The sequence below is a fragment of the Pseudophryne corroboree genome, chromosome 6 (assembly GCF_028390025.1).
Source record: "Pseudophryne corroboree isolate aPseCor3 chromosome 6, aPseCor3.hap2, whole genome shotgun sequence".
Lineage (NCBI taxonomy): Eukaryota > Metazoa > Chordata > Amphibia > Anura > Myobatrachidae > Pseudophryne > Pseudophryne corroboree.
The window spans coordinates 405,424,683-405,443,053 of record NC_086449.1 but is presented as its reverse complement, the minus strand read 5'-3'; the positions used below and the strand labels follow the sequence as shown (position 1 = coordinate 405,443,053).

The following is an 18,371-nucleotide window of genomic DNA, read 5'->3' as shown; positions in this document are numbered from 1 at the left end:
ACTTATCCCAATTTATGGACAAGCCAGAATACCCACCATAGGTGTCAATAATACGCAACACGTGCGGCATGGTATTGCAGTAGTCTGATATAAACAGCAGAATATCATCCGCGTATAGAGCAATCTTGTCCGTGGTGGGGCCCACCCGGAACCCCCCCACCCGCAAGTCAGAACGCAGCAAGCACGCCAAGGGCTCCACTGCTAGAGCAAAAAGGATAGGGGATAGCGGGCAGCCCTGTCTTGTACCCCTGGCCAGAGGGAATGCAGAGGAAATGAATCCATTTATCGAGACCCTGGCTGATGGGGCGGAGTAAAGTAACTTGACCCACCGTATAAAGCGTGGTCCAATACCGAAGCGGGCCATAGACCCCCACAAGAACGCCCACTCCACTGAATCAAAAGCTTTAGCAGCGTCTAGAGACACTACAACAGAAGTGTCGGCGTCCCCGCGAGGGCCCTGTAAGTGCGTGAACAAGCGCCTAAGGTTAGTTAGAGTGGACCGCCCCGGCACGAAACCAGTCTGATCTGTGTGTATAATTTGGGTAATAACGGAGTTGAGTCTAAGTGCCAGGATCTTTGCTAACACCTTGATATCAGTTGTAAGTAGCGAGATAGGTCTATATGAATCTACCCGCTCTGGGTTCTTATCCGGTTTCAATAGCACTATTATCAAAGCCTCAGTCATGGAATCCGGCAGCGACCCCAACTCCAACAAGTCATTGAACAGAGCAAGTAATCTAGGGCCATACAAGTCAATATGCTTCTTATATAGCTCAATAGGAATTCCATCTAGCCCTGGTGCCTTGCCTCCAGGAAATGATTTGATGGCTGTTTCAATCTCCGTCAATGACAAAGGGGAGTCCAGGAATTCAACCGCCACATTAGAGAGCGAGGGCAATGGTATACCAGCAAGATAATCATCTATTTCGGTTACATCAGCCGATAGTCTCGTACTATACAGACTTTTATAATAAGCAACAAATTGGTCCGCTATTTCCGGAGTATTACATAAGTTACACCGTCATCCCCACCTATCGCAAGGACAGTATTAGGGAATTTATCTGCCGCCGCTAAATGTGCTAGATAAGTACCAGGTCTATCGCCTGTAGCATAATAAGAGTGTTGGGCATACAGCAAACGGTATTTAGCTTTATCAGACAGACAGTTCCTCCATTTGGACTGCGCAAGCAACCATGCGTCCTTGGAGGCAACCAGTCCATCTTGCAAATATTGGATTTCTAGGGACCTACAGGACGCTTCAAGTTCCATTTCTTGGCGTTTGTAGCCATTTTTTAAAGTAGCAACCCGTCTAATTAGGGAACCACGTATAAATGCTTTAAATGCGTCCCAGAGGATTGCTGGTCCAACAGTACCCCCATTTAGCTCCAAGAACTCCCGCCAAGCAAGCTCAAGCTCCGCTCCAGTGCCCATCTGTGAAAGCCAGAATGAGTTAAATTTCCAAAACAACTGTCCCCGGGTACCCCCAGTATCCAGATTCAACAGTACTGGTGAGTGGTCAGAGATACCTCTAGTTGCATACTGGATATCAACAATCTTGGGAATTAAACAGGGGGAGACCAGGGCCATATCAATCCTAGAAAAGGAGGAGTAAGTAGGGGAGAAGCAGGAGAACTGTCGAGCAGCTGGATGCCGCGCCCTCCAGACGTCCACCAAACCCATACCCTCCACTAACAGAGCAAAGTTACCCGGACGTGGGCGAGGCACAGTAGCATTGGTGCTGAATCTATCCACTCCAAGATCCATGACATTATTAAAGTCCCCAATGCAGACAGTGGGAATATTGGGGTAAAGGGACATAAAATCAGCAGCCTTGCGTAGAACCTCCGGGGAGTACGGTGGAGGAATGTAAATAGCTAACAATAACAAAGACATGGAATTTATCTGACATTTAAGAAAAATATATCTTCCCCACTGATCTACTTGGGCCTGGCCCAAAATAAACGGGACAGATCTGCGGATCAGGATGGAGACGCCTCTGGAATGGGAGGTATGAGTGGAGTGGTATAGCCACCCAATCCATGGCTTTTTAAGAGATAGAACTTTGGCTCCCTCCAGGTGCGTCTCCATAAGACAAACAACATCTGCGGAGTACCGCCTAATCTGCCGAAGCACCAGGGCCCTTTTAATTTTATCATTAAGGCCCCGCACATTCCAGGATAAAATTTTTAGACTAAGTGATGCCATAATACATAATAGCACCAAGTGCTAAATGTGCCCACAACATTGAAGGTATTTGAAAGAGACAGAAAAGTAACCGCCTGCGAAAAATTTCTCTAAACATGTCGCCACAGCAATGCTTATAAAACAACCACCCATTAAATCCTCCCTTCCCCCCCATACAACCCCCCACCCTGTATACCGGCCCGAACTGTGGCATACCTAATCCCAAAAAACCCTCCCAACAACTAAACGACTAGTAAAGAGGACAAAAAATACAGCGGTCAAAAGCAGGCATTGCTCCCCCGCCATAACCTAACCCCCCCAGGGCCAAATAAGCACCCAACCCCCGAACATGCAGGGACCCGATATTAAGTGCAACATTTAGTATACTACCAATAAAGGCTGTATCGACCCCCTAGTAGGAAAAAAGTCAACAAACAGTAATGCAATAGCTGTATACACAAATACTTAATGACATAAATCGCAACCCAGCCAGCGGGCAGCCGCGACATTCAGTCATTTGCCAGAGCGCGCCCTGCCGGGAACTGCCGGTCAAGCCACGTCGCCGCCTCCCGCGGGGTCAAAAAAAATTTAGTCTCTCCTCCTGCGACCACCCGCAACTTTGAGGGAAAGAGCATAGCATAAGGGAGATTGAGCTCCCGGAGACGTCTCTTAATTGGAAGGAACTGGGCTCTCTCCTTCTGGACGTCGACCGCAAAATCAGGAAACACAGAGATCCGGGTGCCATTCCATTTAAGTGGGCCTTTGGTGCGTGCCAGGGTGAGTACCTTGTCCCGATCCTTGAAGTGGAGGAATTTAGCTATAAATGTACGGGGAGGAGCCCCCGGCGGTAATGGCCGCATAGGGATTCTATGTGCTCGTTCCACCGCGTAGTGTGATGTAAAAGCATCCGTCCCAAAGAAATCTGTAAGCCACTTCTCCAAAAACTGCTCAGGTGCATCACCTTCCTCCTTTTCCGGCAAGCCCACAAACCGAATGTTATTCCGTCTCAGACGCCCCTCCATATCGGTCAATTTTTTCTGCACCTCCGTCATCTGGGATTCAAGGGCAGTGGTGCGTCGGCCAAGCGGGGCCACAGTGTCCTCGACAGTAGAAATGCGGGTTTCCGCCTCCCCCACTCTCTCTCTAACTCGCTGTAGATCCTGATGGATTAAGGAAAGATCTGATTGCACCTGAGTGATCTTTTCGGCCAGCCTGCCTTCGCTGGCATTAACTGCATCCAGTACCCTTTGGATAGCATCCTCTGAAGCCTCTGGGGGGCCGGAGCCCGCACTTGTAGCCGGAGAGGGGGGAGAGGAACCATCCTGCGACCCCCCCATTCTCTTATTTTGCGCGGGAGGATTTCTAGCGTATTTTTCAAGCTTGGCCGCAGCCTGAGAAGTCTTCCCCATAGTATTCGTTATAGTCACCCCTACAGGGAGTTGCAGCACTATATGAGAGAGTTATGGTAAACCAAGCAGGTAAGCCTCCAGTCAGTGCCACATCAACAAATCAGGAATCACACAGTGGTAGCCCAGCAGCTTCCAGCTGGATATATATAATGAAAAGAGAAAAAGTCACAGTAATATATTCCTGTCAGGGAATAAGCAGCAGAGGGGGCCGAGATCCAGGAGCACCGAGCAGTTATAAGGACAATGGGTAGGAGCCTAATTCCTAATCTCCCAAGCCCCACACTAGAATGTTATATATTAGCCCCAGCAGGGGGTTTTCAGATACTGCAGCCGGAAGCTTATGATAGAGTTCGTTTTTTTTTAATTTATTTATTTTTATTTTATTTCCCCCCACAGTGCTCTATCCTGTGGAGCAGGAGAGCAGTGACAGCAGCAGCACGGCCCCTCCGGCGCCAGCCACAGGCAGAGAGTGTCAGGAGGAGTGGGGGACACGCTCAGCCCAGCGGACTGCAGCAGACTCTGATGGTGCGCTCCGTGCGCGTCTCCCAGCCGCCGACCGGAAGTAGCAGAGCCAGCCGCGGCCGGAGCAGGGGAGACCGCACTTACGGTAGCGGGCTCAGGCGGCAACAGGGAGGAGAGCAGGGAGCGCTTACCGCCGTAGATCTCTCCCCGGGAGCCCGTCAGGCAGTGCAGATGCAGCGCGCCGATCCCCGCCACCACGGACACCGCGTCCCACGTGGCGTGATAGCAGCCAGGCCGGAGCCGTCCCGCCGGCCAGGCACACGAGCAGGACAACGGAGCGGGCCAGAAACACTCCTATGGGTGCACCAGACGGTAAGGCAGGTCCAGGGCTCCTCTTAACCCCGGGGGGGAAGACTTCAGGATGTTTTTAAGGATATTCAGGCAGGAGAGCTCAGCACAGTACGTGCTACTCCATGCCCAGCATAGCCACGCCCCGCAGTGCCACCTTTTTTGACAAACGTGTGAGCGCCTTATCCACCCTAAGGGATATCTCCCAACGTGACCTATCCTCTGGCGGGAAAGGGTACGCCATCAGTAACTTTTTAGAAATTACCAGTTTCTTATCGGGGGAACCCACGCTACTTTACACACTTCAATCATTCATCTGATGGGGGAACAAAACACTGGCTGCTTTTTCTCCCCAAAAATAAAACCCCTTTTATGTGGTACTTGGGTTCATGTCAGAAATGCGTAACACATTTTTCATTGCCGAGATCATGTAACGGATGTTCCTAGTGGATTGTGTATATGTCTCAACCTCGTCGACACTGGAGTCAGACTCCGCGTCGACATCTGTGTCTGCCATCTGAGGTAACGGGCGCTTCTTTGAGCCCCTGATGGCCTTTGAGACGCCTGGGCAGGCGCGGGCTGAGAAGCCGGCTGTCCCACAGCTGTTTTACGTCATCCAGCCTTCTATGTAAGGAGTTGACATTGTCGGTTAATACCTTCCACCTATCCATCCACTCTGGTTTCGGCCCCACAGGGGGCGACATCCCATTTATCGGCCTCTGCTCCACCTCCACGTAACCTTCCTCATCCCACATGTCGACACAGCCGTATCGACACACAGCACACACACAGGGAATGCTCTGACTGAGGACAGGACCCTACAAAGTCCTTTGGGGAGACAGAGAGAGAGAGTATGCCAGCACACACCAGAGCGCTATATAATGCAGGGATTAACACTATAACTGAGTGATTTTTCCCCCAATAGCTGCTTGTATAAACAATATTGCGCCTAAATTTAGTGCCCCCCCCTCTCTTTTTAACCCTTTGAGCCTGAAAACTACAGGGGAGAGCCTGGGGAGCTGTCTTCCAGCTGCACTGTGAAGAGAAAATGGCGCCAGTGTGCTGAGGGAGATAGCTCCGCCCCTTTTTCACTGACTTTTCTCCCGCTTTTTTATGGATTCTGGCAGGGGTATTTATCACATATATAGCCTCTGGGGCTATATATTGTGATGATTTTGCCAGGCAAGGTGTTTATATTGCTGCTCAGGGCGCCCCCCCCCAGCGCCCTGCACCCATCAGTGACCGGAGTGTGAGGTGTGCATGAGGAGCAATGGCGCACAGCTGCAGTGCTGTGCGCTACCTTGGTGAAGACTGAAGTCTTCTGCCGCCGATTTTCCGGAACACTTCTTGCTTCTGGCTCTGTAAGGGGGCCGGCGGCGCGGCTCCGGGACCGAACATCAATGGCCGGTTCCATGCGGTCGATCCCTCTGGAGCTAATGGTGTCCAGTAGCCTAAGAAGCCCAAGCTACTACCAGTTAGGTAGGTTCGCTTCTTCTCCCCTTAGTCCCTCGCTGCAGTGAGTCTGTTGCCAGCAGATCTCACTGTAAAATAAAAAACCTAAAATATACTTTCTTTCTAGGAGCTCAGGAGAGCCCCTAGTGTGCATCCAGCTCAGCCGGGCACAAGAATCTAACTGAGGTCTGGAGGAGGGTCTTAGTGGGAGGAGCCAGTGCACACCAGGTAGACCTAAAGCTTTCTTTAGTTGTGCCCAGTCTCCTGCGGAGCCGCTAATCCCCATGGTCCTTACGGAGTCCCAGCATCCACTTAGGACGTCAGAGAAAAAAAAACCCTCCTGTCTACCTTTTTTCATGTCGACCTTTTGACCCTGTCGACCTAATGTCTAACATATGGTGTCTATCTATTAACTGTCTAACTGGACACTGTCTATCATCCGGATACCCATGGAATACCCCAGCTCAGTACAAGACAGGATGCTTTGGCAGGTAGTAAAGCCCACACTGGAAATGGTGGAACACAGAACCCAAAATAAATAATATTTTTAAATAAATGTTGACTTCAAAAGGCCAAATGACACAAACTCTGATATTCAGTTTCAGATGGATTTCTGTAAATGAAGGTAGCACCTCTCTATGTTGGGTCTCTCTTTACCTGACATTGGCAGCTTTCTTTTAGGCGTTGCCTGAGGTTTTATGTGCGAGGCAGGTGGGCTATAAAGCTGAGCAGCTACGGCACTAGATTCATGCATACGTGCATGGTGTTTCCCCATTAAAGGACTACATTCTCCTTTTGTTGCTAAATACAGAAGAAAACAAAACAAATACACATTACTTTCACTTTACTTAAAATAATGTAAATTAACTGAATTGTAATAATTGTAATGTAATCTATCAAGTACTGCTTTACTCTACATGTTCCATACAGTGTCTAGTAGGCATGACCAAGCGCCTCCAGTTTACCTTTCACCTTCATCTTGTTGGTTGCTTTCTGCTGTGTAGCAGAGCTTGGTGACCTGGCAATACCAGTTCCTTGAAGCTGTTCCTGCAGCTTCTTCATCTGCTCCTGCATTTTTTTCAATTCATCTAGTATTAAAATAAAAAGGCAGTAAGTTAATGGTCAAAGAAAAATGGTGGGAATGCACTGAACACAAATTCATGAACAAAGTTCATGAACAGAACATTTAATTCAAAGAAAAATACTATTATTGTGTAAAAATGTTTTTGGTATACTTTAGTTTTTTTGTTTCGTTTTATATTACTAGCATACGTATTTTTGCGAGTACAAGCGGTCACTTTAGCACAGCTAAGAAAATACGGTGACATGATGCTGTATGGATTTGGGGAGGGACAGGTGGCTGTGCTTTTGTGTGCTTGTTTAGCCAAAGGTAAATATGAAGTATTGTTCAGGCAAAATATGAATAAAATGTGTGGTGTTTTTGTCACTTTTCTATGGATGAGGAATGTCTAAACAGCCGCCATTGTATTATCCTTGACTAGTGATGTCCCAGCTCGACGAAGATAAAATCTTTCACAGCTAGTTATACAAGGATTCACATGATTGTGTGTAATATAATCTGTCACTTGTTCTTCATCTAATAACAAAATTACTACTAGCATTGTAGGAAAATGATCGCATTTTAATAAATGGTCATAAAAAGGAAATTTATGGTAGACTTACCATGGTTAAATCTCTTTCTGCAAAGTATAGTGGGTTCCACAGGTAATACATCGGGGTGTAGAGATGGATCTTGATCCAGAGGCACCAACAGGCTAAAGCTTTAGACTGTCCCAGGATGCATTGCGGGGCCTCCTCTATATAACCCTGCCTCCAAGCACTGTGAGCTCAGTTTTAGTTAACCAGTCCAATGCAGAAGCAGGTAAAAGAGAAGGCAGATGTTAATCACATATAACCACGTTCCCACGACAGGCGAACGGACTAGCGGCTAATGCCATACAAACCCAAAGAAGCTAAGTGCGTCAGGGTGGGCGCCCTGTGGAACCCAGTGCACCTCGCAGAAAGAGATTTAACCATGGTAAGTCTACCATAAATCTCCTTTTCTGCAGCGGGGTACACGGTGTTCCGCAGGGAATACATCGGGGATGTCCTAAAGAAGTTCCTAAAGGGAGGGGACGCGCCTTAGCGGGTATGAGAACCCGGCATCCAAAAGGAAGCATCCTGGGAGGCGGAAGTATCAAAGGCATAGAACCTAACGAACGTGTTCACAGAGGACCACGTAGCCGCTTTGTACAATTGTTCTGCGGACGCGCCATGGCAGGCGGCCCAAAAAGGTTCAACAGACCAAATAGAATGGGCCTTAATAGCAGCAGGAGCTGGGGTCCAGCCTGCGCATAAGCTTGTGCAATCACCATTCTAATCCATCTGGCCAAGGTTTGCTTATTCGCAGGCCAGCCACGTTTGTGGAAACCAAATAATACAAAAAGGGCATCTGACCTCCCAATAGAGGCAGCCTTCTCTACATATATACGGAGAGTCCTTACCACATCCTTACCACCTGACTTGTCCTCCAAAGGGCGAAGAGATAAATGCCGGAACCACAATCTCTTGGTTAAGGTGAAAAGATGACACCACTTTAGGTGAATAACCTGGGCGAGTTCTAAGAACGGCCCGGTCACGATGGAATATTAGAAAGGATGGGCGACAGAACAAAGCGCCCAAGTCCGACACCCTTCAAGCAGAGGCAATAGCCAGCAGAAATACGACCTTGGCCGTGAGCCATTTAAGGTCCACTGTCTCAAGAGGTTCAAATGGAGACTCCTGCAGGGCCTTCAGAACGGACAGACAGATCCCATGGAGCCACAGGAGGGACAGAGGCTGAATCCACAATACGCCTTGAGTGAATGTATGAACGTTAGGTATAGACGCAATTTTTCTCTGAAACCACACCAACAAGGTAGATATGTGAACCTTGAGGGAGGCCAGGTGAAGTCCTAAATCCAGGCCTTGTTGCAAAAAAGCCAGAAGTCTGGAAGTACTAAACTTGTAAGCATCGTAATTCTTAGCAGCACACCAGGTGAAGTAAGAATTCCATACCCTATAGTAAATTCGTGCAGAAGCCAGTTTGCGGGCCTTCAGCATAGTTTGGATAACCGCCTCAGAAAATCCTTTGGCCCTCAGGAGTGAAGCTTCAAGAGCCACGCTGTCAAAGCCAGTCTGGCCAGGTCCGAGTAGACACAAGTGCCCTGAACGAGGTGGTCTGGGCGTTGAGGAAGTAGAAGAGGACGCTCTATCGATAGACCCTGCAGGTCTGAGAACCAATGCCGTCTGGGCCACGCTGGAGCGACTAGAAGTAGTACTTCTCCTCCTGGTTTCAACTTCCGTAGTACCCTGGGCAGGAGTGACACTGGAGGGAACACGTAGGGCAGCCAAAAGTTCCATGGAATTGCCAGTGTGTCCACGAACGCTGCTTGAGGATCCCTTGTTCTTGATCCGAAGACCGGAACTTTGTGATGGTGTCGAGAGGCCATCAGGTCTACATCTGTTAGGTCCCACTTGTCCACTAGGAGTTGAAAGACTTCTGGATGAAGACTCCACTCTCCGGCGTGCACGTCCTGACGACTGAGGAAGTCCGCTTCCTAGTTGAGGACTCCCGGAATTAACACTGCTGATATTGCTGGCAGATGGCGTTCTGCCCAATGAAGGATTTTGACACTTCCATCATAGCCATGTGGCTTCAAGTGCCGCCTTGATGATTTATGTAAGCTATGGTGGCGTTGTCTGTACTTGAACAGGCCTGTTCCATATCAGAGGCAGGGCAAGAGTCAAAGCATTGAACACTGCCCGCAATTCCTGAAAGTTTATCGGGAGGAGAGATTCCTCCCTGGTCCACCGATCCTGGAGAGAGTGTTGCTCCAGAACTGCGCCCAAACCCCTCAGACTGGTGTCCGTAGTCAGTAGGACCCAGCTGGGAATCTAGAAGGGACGGCCCCTGTTCAACTGCTGGGCCTGTAGCCACCAGCTCAGTGACAGACGAACCTCCGGAGTCAAGGAGATCATTTGAGACCTGATCCAATGAGGCAGGCCATTCCACTTGGAAAGGATTAACCTCTGTAGAGGGCGGGAATGAAGTTGAGCGTACTCCACCATGTCGAACGCCGACACCATGAGGCCAAGTACTTGCATCGCCGAGTGTATCGACACTCTAGGGTGCGAAAGGAAGTATCTTATCCTGTTCTGGAGTTTCAGGACTTTCTCTGGAGACAGAAACAGTCTTTGGCTGTGTGTCCAGTAGTGCCCCATGCTCCTAGCAGGGACCAGCGAGGACTTCTTCCAGTTGACGAGCCATCCATGGGCTTGTAGGAAGTGCACTGTCAGTTGCAGATGACTGAGGAGGACATCTTGGGAGTATGCCAGAATCAAGTCGTCCAGATACGGCACGATACGGATACACTAATGATGGAGATAAGCTGTCATCACGGCCATAACCTTGGAGAAGAGCCGAGGAGCTGTGGCCAGTCTAAACGGCAGAGCCTGGAACGGATAGTGAAGGTTGCCAATAGAAAATCGCAGATACTGCTGATGCGATATGGCAATAGGTATATGCAGATAAGCATCTTGTATATCCAGGGATACCATATAATCTCCGGGTTCCATGGCCAGTACAACTGAGCGCTGCGTTTCCATACGGAACTTTGACACACACACAAATTTGTTCAGTGATTTGAGGTGGAGTATAGGCCGGAAAGACCCATTGGTTTTCGGGACTAGAAACAGGGTCGAGCAGTATCCTCCACCTCTCTGGGACAGGGGTACTGGAACTACCACTCCTGTATCCTGAAGGGAACGCACAACCAGGTGTAAAGCTTGCGCCTTCAACGGGTCCAAAGGGATAACCGTCATTCGGAACTTGCTTTGGGCTTAGTGGTTTTGGGAGCATGAGCTTGTCTCGGGTATGCCTGACCTTTTGCTTTCCCTGGAGGTCGAAAGGAACGAAAAGTCGTACTCTTTGCCTTTTGTGCAGAAGGATTAGTATTCAGGAGAAATGCAGTCTTAGCAGCCGCTAAGTCAGTCACAATCTTATCCAGATCTTCCACAAATAGGATGTCTCTCTTAAAAGGGAGTACCCCTCCAAGGTATTTTTGGAGTCCAGGTCCACCTTCCATGACCTTAACCACAGAATTCGGTGAGCCAGGATGGACGTAGTCGACGCCTTGGCTGCCATTACACCTGCCTCAGAGGACGCCTCCTGAATATAGTGGAAGGCGGTAGTAATATGAGACCGATATTGTCTGGCAGTGTCAGATATATACTGAGGCAGCTCTTCCTCTAATACCTGAACCCATGCTTTAATTCCTTTTGCGGCCCAGGAGGCTGCTATAGTGGGTCTATGGGGGTAATACAGAGTTGATTGCAGCAGCAAATTTGTTAACAGTTGGGCAAAACCATGTGCACTGCAGGGGGGGGGGGGCAGATACAACATGTGCAGAGAGCGTTAGATTTGGGTGGTTTATATTGTTTCTGTGCAGGCTTTATTGCTACACTGTAAATAAGATTTTTACTCACGGTAATTCTATTTCTCGTAGTCCGTAGTGGATGCTGGGACTCCGTAAGGACCATGGGGAATAGCGGCTCCGCAGGAGACTGGGCACAACTATAAAGAAAGCTTTAGACTACTGGTGTGCACTGGCTCCTCCCACTATGACCCTCCTCCAGACTTCAGTTAGGATACTGTGCCCGGAAGAGCTGACACAATAAGGAAGGATTTTGAATCCCGGGTAAGACTCATACCAGCCACACCAATCACACCGTATAACTCGTGATACAATACCCAGTTAACAGTATGATAACAACTGAGCCTCTCAACAGATGGCTCAACAATAACCCTTTAGTTAAACAATAACTATATACAAGTATTGCAGACAATCCGCACTTGGGATGGGCGCCCAGCATCCACTACGGACTACGAGAAATAGAATTACCGGTGAGTAAATTCTTATTTTCTCTGACGTCCTAAGTGGATGCTGGGACTCCGTAAGGACCATGGGGATTATACCAAAGCTCCCAAACGGGCGGGAGAGTGCGGATGACTCTGCAGCACCGAATGGGCAAACTCTAGGTCCTCCTCAGCCAGGGTGTCAAACTTGTAGAATTTAGCAAACGTGTTTGACCCCGACCAAGTAGCTGCTCGGCAAAGTTGTAGAGCCAAGACCCCTCGGGCAGCCGCCCAAGAAGAGCCCACCTTCCTCGTGGAATGGGCTTTCACTGATTTAGGATGCGGCAGTCCACCCGCAGAATGTGCAAGCTGAATCGTACTACAGATCCAGCGAGCAATAGTCTGCTTTGAAGCAGGTGCACCCAACTTGTTGGGCGCGTACAGGATAAATAGCGAGTCAGTCTTCCTGACTCCAGCTGTCCTGGAAACATAAATTTTCAGGGACCTGACTACGTCCAATAACTTGGAAGCCTCCAAGTCTTTAGTAGCCGCAGGCACCACGATAGGTTGGTTCAGATGAAAAGCTGATACCACCTTAGGGAGAAATTGGGGACGAGTCCTCAATTCTGCCCTATCCATATGGAAAATCAGATAAGGGCTTTTACATGACAAAGCCGCCAATTCTGATACACGCCTGGCCGAAGCCAAGGCCAACAACATGACCACTTTCCACAATAGATATTTCAATTCCACGGTCTTAAGTGGCTCAAACCAATGTGATTTTAGGAAATCCAACACCACGTTGAGATCCCAAGGTGCCACCGGAGGCACAAAAGGGGGCTGAATATGCAGCACTTCCTTAACAAAAGTTTGAACTTCAAGTAGTAAAGCCAGTTTTCTCTGGAAGAAAATCGATAGAGCCGAAATCTGGACCTTAATGGAACCCAATTTTAGGCCCATAGTCACCACTGACTGTAGAAAGTGGAGGAAACGGCCCAGCTGAAATTCTTCCGTTGGGGCCTTCCTAGCCTCGCACCACGCAACATATTTACGCCATATGCGGTGATAATGGTTTGCCGTTACTTCTTTCCTAGCTTTAATCAGCGCAGGAATGACTTCCTCTGGAATGCCCTTTTCCTTCAGGATCCGGTGTTCAACCGCCATGCCGTCAAACGCAGCCGCGGTAAGTCTTGGAACAGACAGGGCCCCTGCTGCAGCAGGTCCTGTCTGAGCGGCAAAGGCCATGGGTCCTCTGTGATCATTTCTTGAAGTTCCGGGTACCAAGCTCTTCTTGGCCAATCTGGAACAATGAGTATAGTTCTTACTCCTCTTCTCCTTATTATCCTCAGTACCTTTGGTATGAGAGGAAGAGGGGGGAACACATAAACCGACCGGTACACCCACGGTGTCACTAGAGCGTCCACAGCTATCGCCTGCGGGTCTCTTGACCTGGCGCAATACTTTTCTAGCTTTTTGTTGAGGCGGGACGCCATCCTGTCCACCTGTGGCCTTTCCCAACGGTTTACAATCATTTGGAAGACTTCTGGATGAAGTCCCCACTCTCCCGGGTGGAGGTCGTGCCTGCTGAGGAAGTCTGCTTCCCAGTTGTCCACTCCCGGAATGAACACTGCTGACAGTGCTAACACGTGATTTTCCGCCCATCGGAGAATCCTTGTGGCTTCTGCCATCGACGTCCTGCTTCTCGTGCCGCCCTGTCGGTTTACATGGGCGACCGCCGTGATGTTGTCTGACTGGATCAGTACCGGCTGGTTTTGAAGCAGGGGTTTTGCCTGACTTAGGGCATTGTAAATGGCCCTTCGTTCCAGAATATTTATGTGCAGGGAAGTCTCCTGACTTGACCATAGTCCTTGGAAGTTTCTTCCCTGTGTGACTGCCCCCCAGCCTCGAAGGCTGGCATCCGTGGTCACCAGGACCCAGTCCTGTATGCCGAATCTGCGGCCCTCTTGAAGATGAGCACTCTGCAGCCACCACAGCAGAGACACCCTTGTCCTTGGAGACAGGGTTATCAGCCGATGCATCTGAAGATGCGATCCGGACCACTTGTCCAACAGGTCCCACTGAAAGGTCCTTGCATGGAACCTGCCGAATGGTATTGCTTCGTAGGAAGCTACCATCTTTCCCAGGATCCGCGTGCAGTGATGCACCAACACCTGTTTTGGTTTTAGGAGGCCTCTGACTAGAGATGACAGCTCCTTGGCCTTCTCCTCCGGGAGAAACACTTTTTTCTGTTCTGTGTCCAGAACCATCCCCAGGAACAGCAGACGTGTCGTAGGTACCAGCTGCGACTTCGGAATATTTAGAATCCAGCCGTGCTGTTGTAGCACCTCCCGAGATAGTGCTACCCCGACCAACAACTTCTCCCTGGACCTTGCCTTTATCAGGAGATCGTCCAAGTACAGGATAATTAAAACTCCCTTCTTTCGAAGGAGTATCATCATTTCGGCCATTACCTTGGTAAAGACCTTCGGAGCCGTGGATAGACCGAACGGCAACGTCTGGAATTGGTAATGACAATCCTGTACCACAAATCTGAGGTACTCCTGGTGAGGATGGTAAATGGGGACATGCAGGTAAGCATCCTTGATGTCCAGTGATACCATGTAATCCCCCTCGTCCAGGCTTGCAATAACCGCCCTGAGCGATTCCATCTTGAACTTGAATTTGTTTATATATGTGTTCAAGGATTTCAAATTTAAAATGGGTCTCACCGAACCGTCCGGTTTCGGTACCACAAACATTGTGGAATAGTAACCCCGTCCTTGTTGAAGTAGGGGCACCTTTACTATCACCTGTTGTGAATACAGCTTGTGAATTGCCTGTAACACTGCCTCCCTGCCTGAGGGAGTGGTTGGCAAGGCAGATTTGAGGAAACGGCGGGGGGAAGACGTCTTGAATTCCAGCTTGTACCCCTGAGATACTACTTGAAAGATCCAGGGATCCACCCGTGAGCGAGCCCACTGATTGCTGAAATATTTGAGACGGGCCCCCACCGTACCTGGCTCCGCCTGTGGAGCCCCAGCGTCATGCTGTGGACTTAGAGGAAGCGGGGGAGGACTTTTGCTCCTGGGAACTGGCTGTATGCTGCAGCTTTTTCCCCCTACCTCTGCCTCTGGGTAGAAAGGACGCGCCCTTAACCCGCTTGCCCCTATTGGGCCGAAAGGACTGTACCTGATAATACGGTGCTTTCTTTGGCTGTGAGGGAACATGGGGTAAAAATGTAGACTTCCCAGCTGTTGCTGTGGAAACGAGGTCCGAGAGACCATCCCCGAACAACTCCTCACCCTTATAAGGCAGAACTTCCATGTGTCTTTTGGAATCTGCATCTCCTGTCCACTGCCGAGTCCATAACCCTCTTCTGGCAGAAATGGACATTGCACTAATTTTAGATGCCAGCCGGCAAATATCCCTCTGTGCATCCCTCATGTATAAAAGTGCATCTTTAACATGCTCTACGGTTAGCAATATAGTGTCCCTGTCTAGGGTATCAATATTTTCTGACAGGGAATCTGACCACGCAGCTGCAGCACTGCACATCCATGCTGAAGCAATAGCTGGTCTCAGTATAACACCTGTGTGTGTATATATAGACTTTAGGATAGCCTCCTGCTTTCTATCAGCAGATTCCTTCAGGGCGGCCGTATCCGGAGACGGTAGTGCCACCTTCTTTGACAAGCGTGTGAGCGTCTTCACACACTTCATTTAACTCCTCAGATGGAGGAAAAGCTACTGGTAGTTTTTTCTCTCCAAACATAATACCCTTTTTTGTGGTACCGGGGGTAACATCAGAAATGTGCAACACATTTTTCATTGCCTCAATCATGTAACGTGTGGCCCTACTGGAAGTTACATTAGTCTCATTGTCGTCGACACTGGAGTCAGTATCCGTGTCGACATCTGTGTCTGCCATCTGAGGTAGCGGGCATTTTAGAGCCCCTGATGGCTTTTGAGACGCCTGGGCAGGCACAGGCTGAGAAGCCGGCTGTCCCACATTTGGTATGTCGTCAAACCTTTTATGCAAGGAGTCGACACTGTCGTGTAATTCCTTCCACAGCACCATCCACTCAGGTGTCGACCCCGCAGGGGGTGACATCACATATATAGGCATCTGCTCTGCCTCCACATAAGCCTCCTCATCAAACATGTCGACACAGCCGTACCGACACACTGCACACACACAGGGAATGCTCTGACAGAGGACAGGACCCCACAAAGCCCTTTGGGGAGACAGAGAGAGAGAATGCCAGCACACACCAGAGCGCTATATAACACAGGGATCCCACTATAAATGAGTGTTTTCCCTTATAGCCGCTTTTTATATATATATATATATATATATATATATATATATATATATATATATATATATATACTGCGCCTAAATTTAGTGCCCCCCCCCTCTCTTTTTTACCCTTCAGTAGCTTGTAGACTGCAGGGGAGAGCCAGGGAGCTTCCTTCCAGCGGAGCTGTGAGGGAAAAATGGCGCCAGTGTGCTGAGGGAGATGGCCCCGCCCCTTTTCCGGCGGACTTCCCGCTTTTCCTGGAATTCTGGCAGGGGTATTTTTACACCTATATAGCCTCTAGGACTATATATGGTGTAGATTTGCCAGCCAAGGTGTCTTATATTGCCCTCAGGGCGCCCCCCCCAGCGCCCTGCACCTATCAGTGACCGGAGTGTGAGGTGTGCATGAGGAGCAATGGCGCACAGCTGCAGTGCTGTGCGCTACCTTGTTGAAGACTGAAGTCTTCTGCCGCCGATTTTCCGGAACACTTCTTGCTTCTGGCTCTGTAAGGGGGCCGGCGGCGCGGCTCCGGGAACGAACACCAAGGTCGGGTCCTGCGGTCGATCCCTCTGGAGCTAATGGTGTCCAGTAGCCTAAGAAGCCCAAACTACCACCAGTTAGGTAGGTTCGCTTCTTCTCCCCTTAGTCCCTCGCTGCAGTGAGTCTGTTGCCAGCAGATCTCACTGTAAAATAAAAAACCTAAATATACTTTCTTTCTAGGAGCTCAGGAGAGCCCCTAGTGTGCATCCAGCTCAGCCGGGCACAAGATTCTAACTGAAGTCTGGAGGAGGGTCATAGTGGGAGGAGCCAGTGCACACCAGTAGTCTAAAGCTTTCTTTATAGTTGTGCCCAGTCTCCTGCGGAGCCGCTATTCCCCATGGTCCTTACGGAGTCCCAGCATCCACTTAGGACGTCAGAGAAATTTAGATTTTAGTTTGAACACACCTCACCCAAATCTAACTCTCTCTGCACGTTTATCTGCCCTCTCTGCAGTGCACATGGTTTTGCCCAACTGCTAACAAATTTGCTGCTGCGATCAACTCTGAATTAGGCCCCATGTACAGCACCTGTAAGGGAGTAAACAGACTTCAGGCATCCCTCCACACGCTTATCTGTCGGTTCCTTCAGTGAGGTGACAGTGGTGACAGGTAGAGTGAAGACCCACAAGATGGATCACATGGGAATCCACCGGCGGTGAATTTTCCCACTTGTTACTTAACTCAGCAGGGATAGGATAACGAGCTAGCATCTTTTTAGATCGGGAGCATTTCTTTCCTGGAGAAGACCAGGTTTGACGTATGTCTACTAAATGGTCAGAATGCGGTAAGACTACTTTAGCTACCTCCTGACGTTTAAAACTTATCAGGTTTCTTAGGCGCAGTAGTGGGATCAACCTCATCATCAATTAGTAGAATCAGCTTAATAGCCTCCACTAGGTCAGGGACATCAACCTGAGTTGTAGGTTCCTCGTCAGAAGCAACTGTATCAGTGTCTGACGGATCAGTATACTCCCCATCCTCATCAGAAGTATCATCTGAGATATTAGTGGATTGTGAGGAGGAAGCGGCCCGCTTAGATGACCCCAGGGGGACGTGGGGTAGGCCTTTGTCTAACCAAGTATTGATTCAATTGTTGTATCTGGGTAGACTGAGTATCTGCCAAGGGCAGATTTACCACAGGGACAATATGTGGCTGCAATGGCACAGGAGGTCCGGTAGGGGACGTAAGGTGTGTCACAAGCGTATTGCGCATAGTTGAGAACGCTGCCCAAGGTGGCTTCTGATTGGTTACAGGAGGTGCGGACTGACTGGGAGATGTATGGCACATATTACACAGACCATCATTCAAAATTTCCCCCTCAGGCATATCCTTGGCACATGCGCTGCCTGATACAGGAGCATCCGTGGATTTCCCGCCATTTGTGTTAGAAATTATAGTGAATGCAAACGCAGAGCGTACCAGTACAATACAGCCAGACAGAGTACAATACCTGCAAATAAATCCCCTAGTATGCGACAGCGCACACAACACCAGCGTGTAATTCCGGTATGAGGTGACAGAGTACACAGTAGAATACACTTAAAAGTAAATACTGTGTATCACTATATACGAGACACTGACGCACCTAGTCCTAGGGTACAGAATACAGTGGTAGATACACTGAAAGTGAAATCCACTCAGCAGATACAGGCACACACAGTCACAGTGACAATGCAGATTATTATTTTAGTAAGACAATAAAAATGCACTGGACTAGTAGGTGTGAGTGATCTCCCTCTTTCCCTCCCCCTCTATATCTCTCCCCCCCCCTCTATAAAT

General features: G+C 49.2%; 1 protein-coding gene across 1 annotated transcript in view; it reads right to left on the bottom strand.

Moving 5' to 3' along the window:
• The window catches only part of MCM10 (minichromosome maintenance 10 replication initiation factor), a 206,705-nt gene that overhangs the window by 101,227 nt on the left and 87,107 nt on the right, over positions 1-18,371 (bottom strand). Inside the window, exons 4-5 of the mRNA XM_063926891.1 lie at positions 6,821-6,943; positions 6,513-6,656 (exon numbers count right to left, since the gene is read on the bottom strand). Of these exons, the coding sequence (XP_063782961.1) occupies positions 6,513-6,656; positions 6,821-6,943 (267 nt within the window). The remainder of the gene's footprint in view (positions 1-6,512; positions 6,657-6,820; positions 6,944-18,371) is intronic.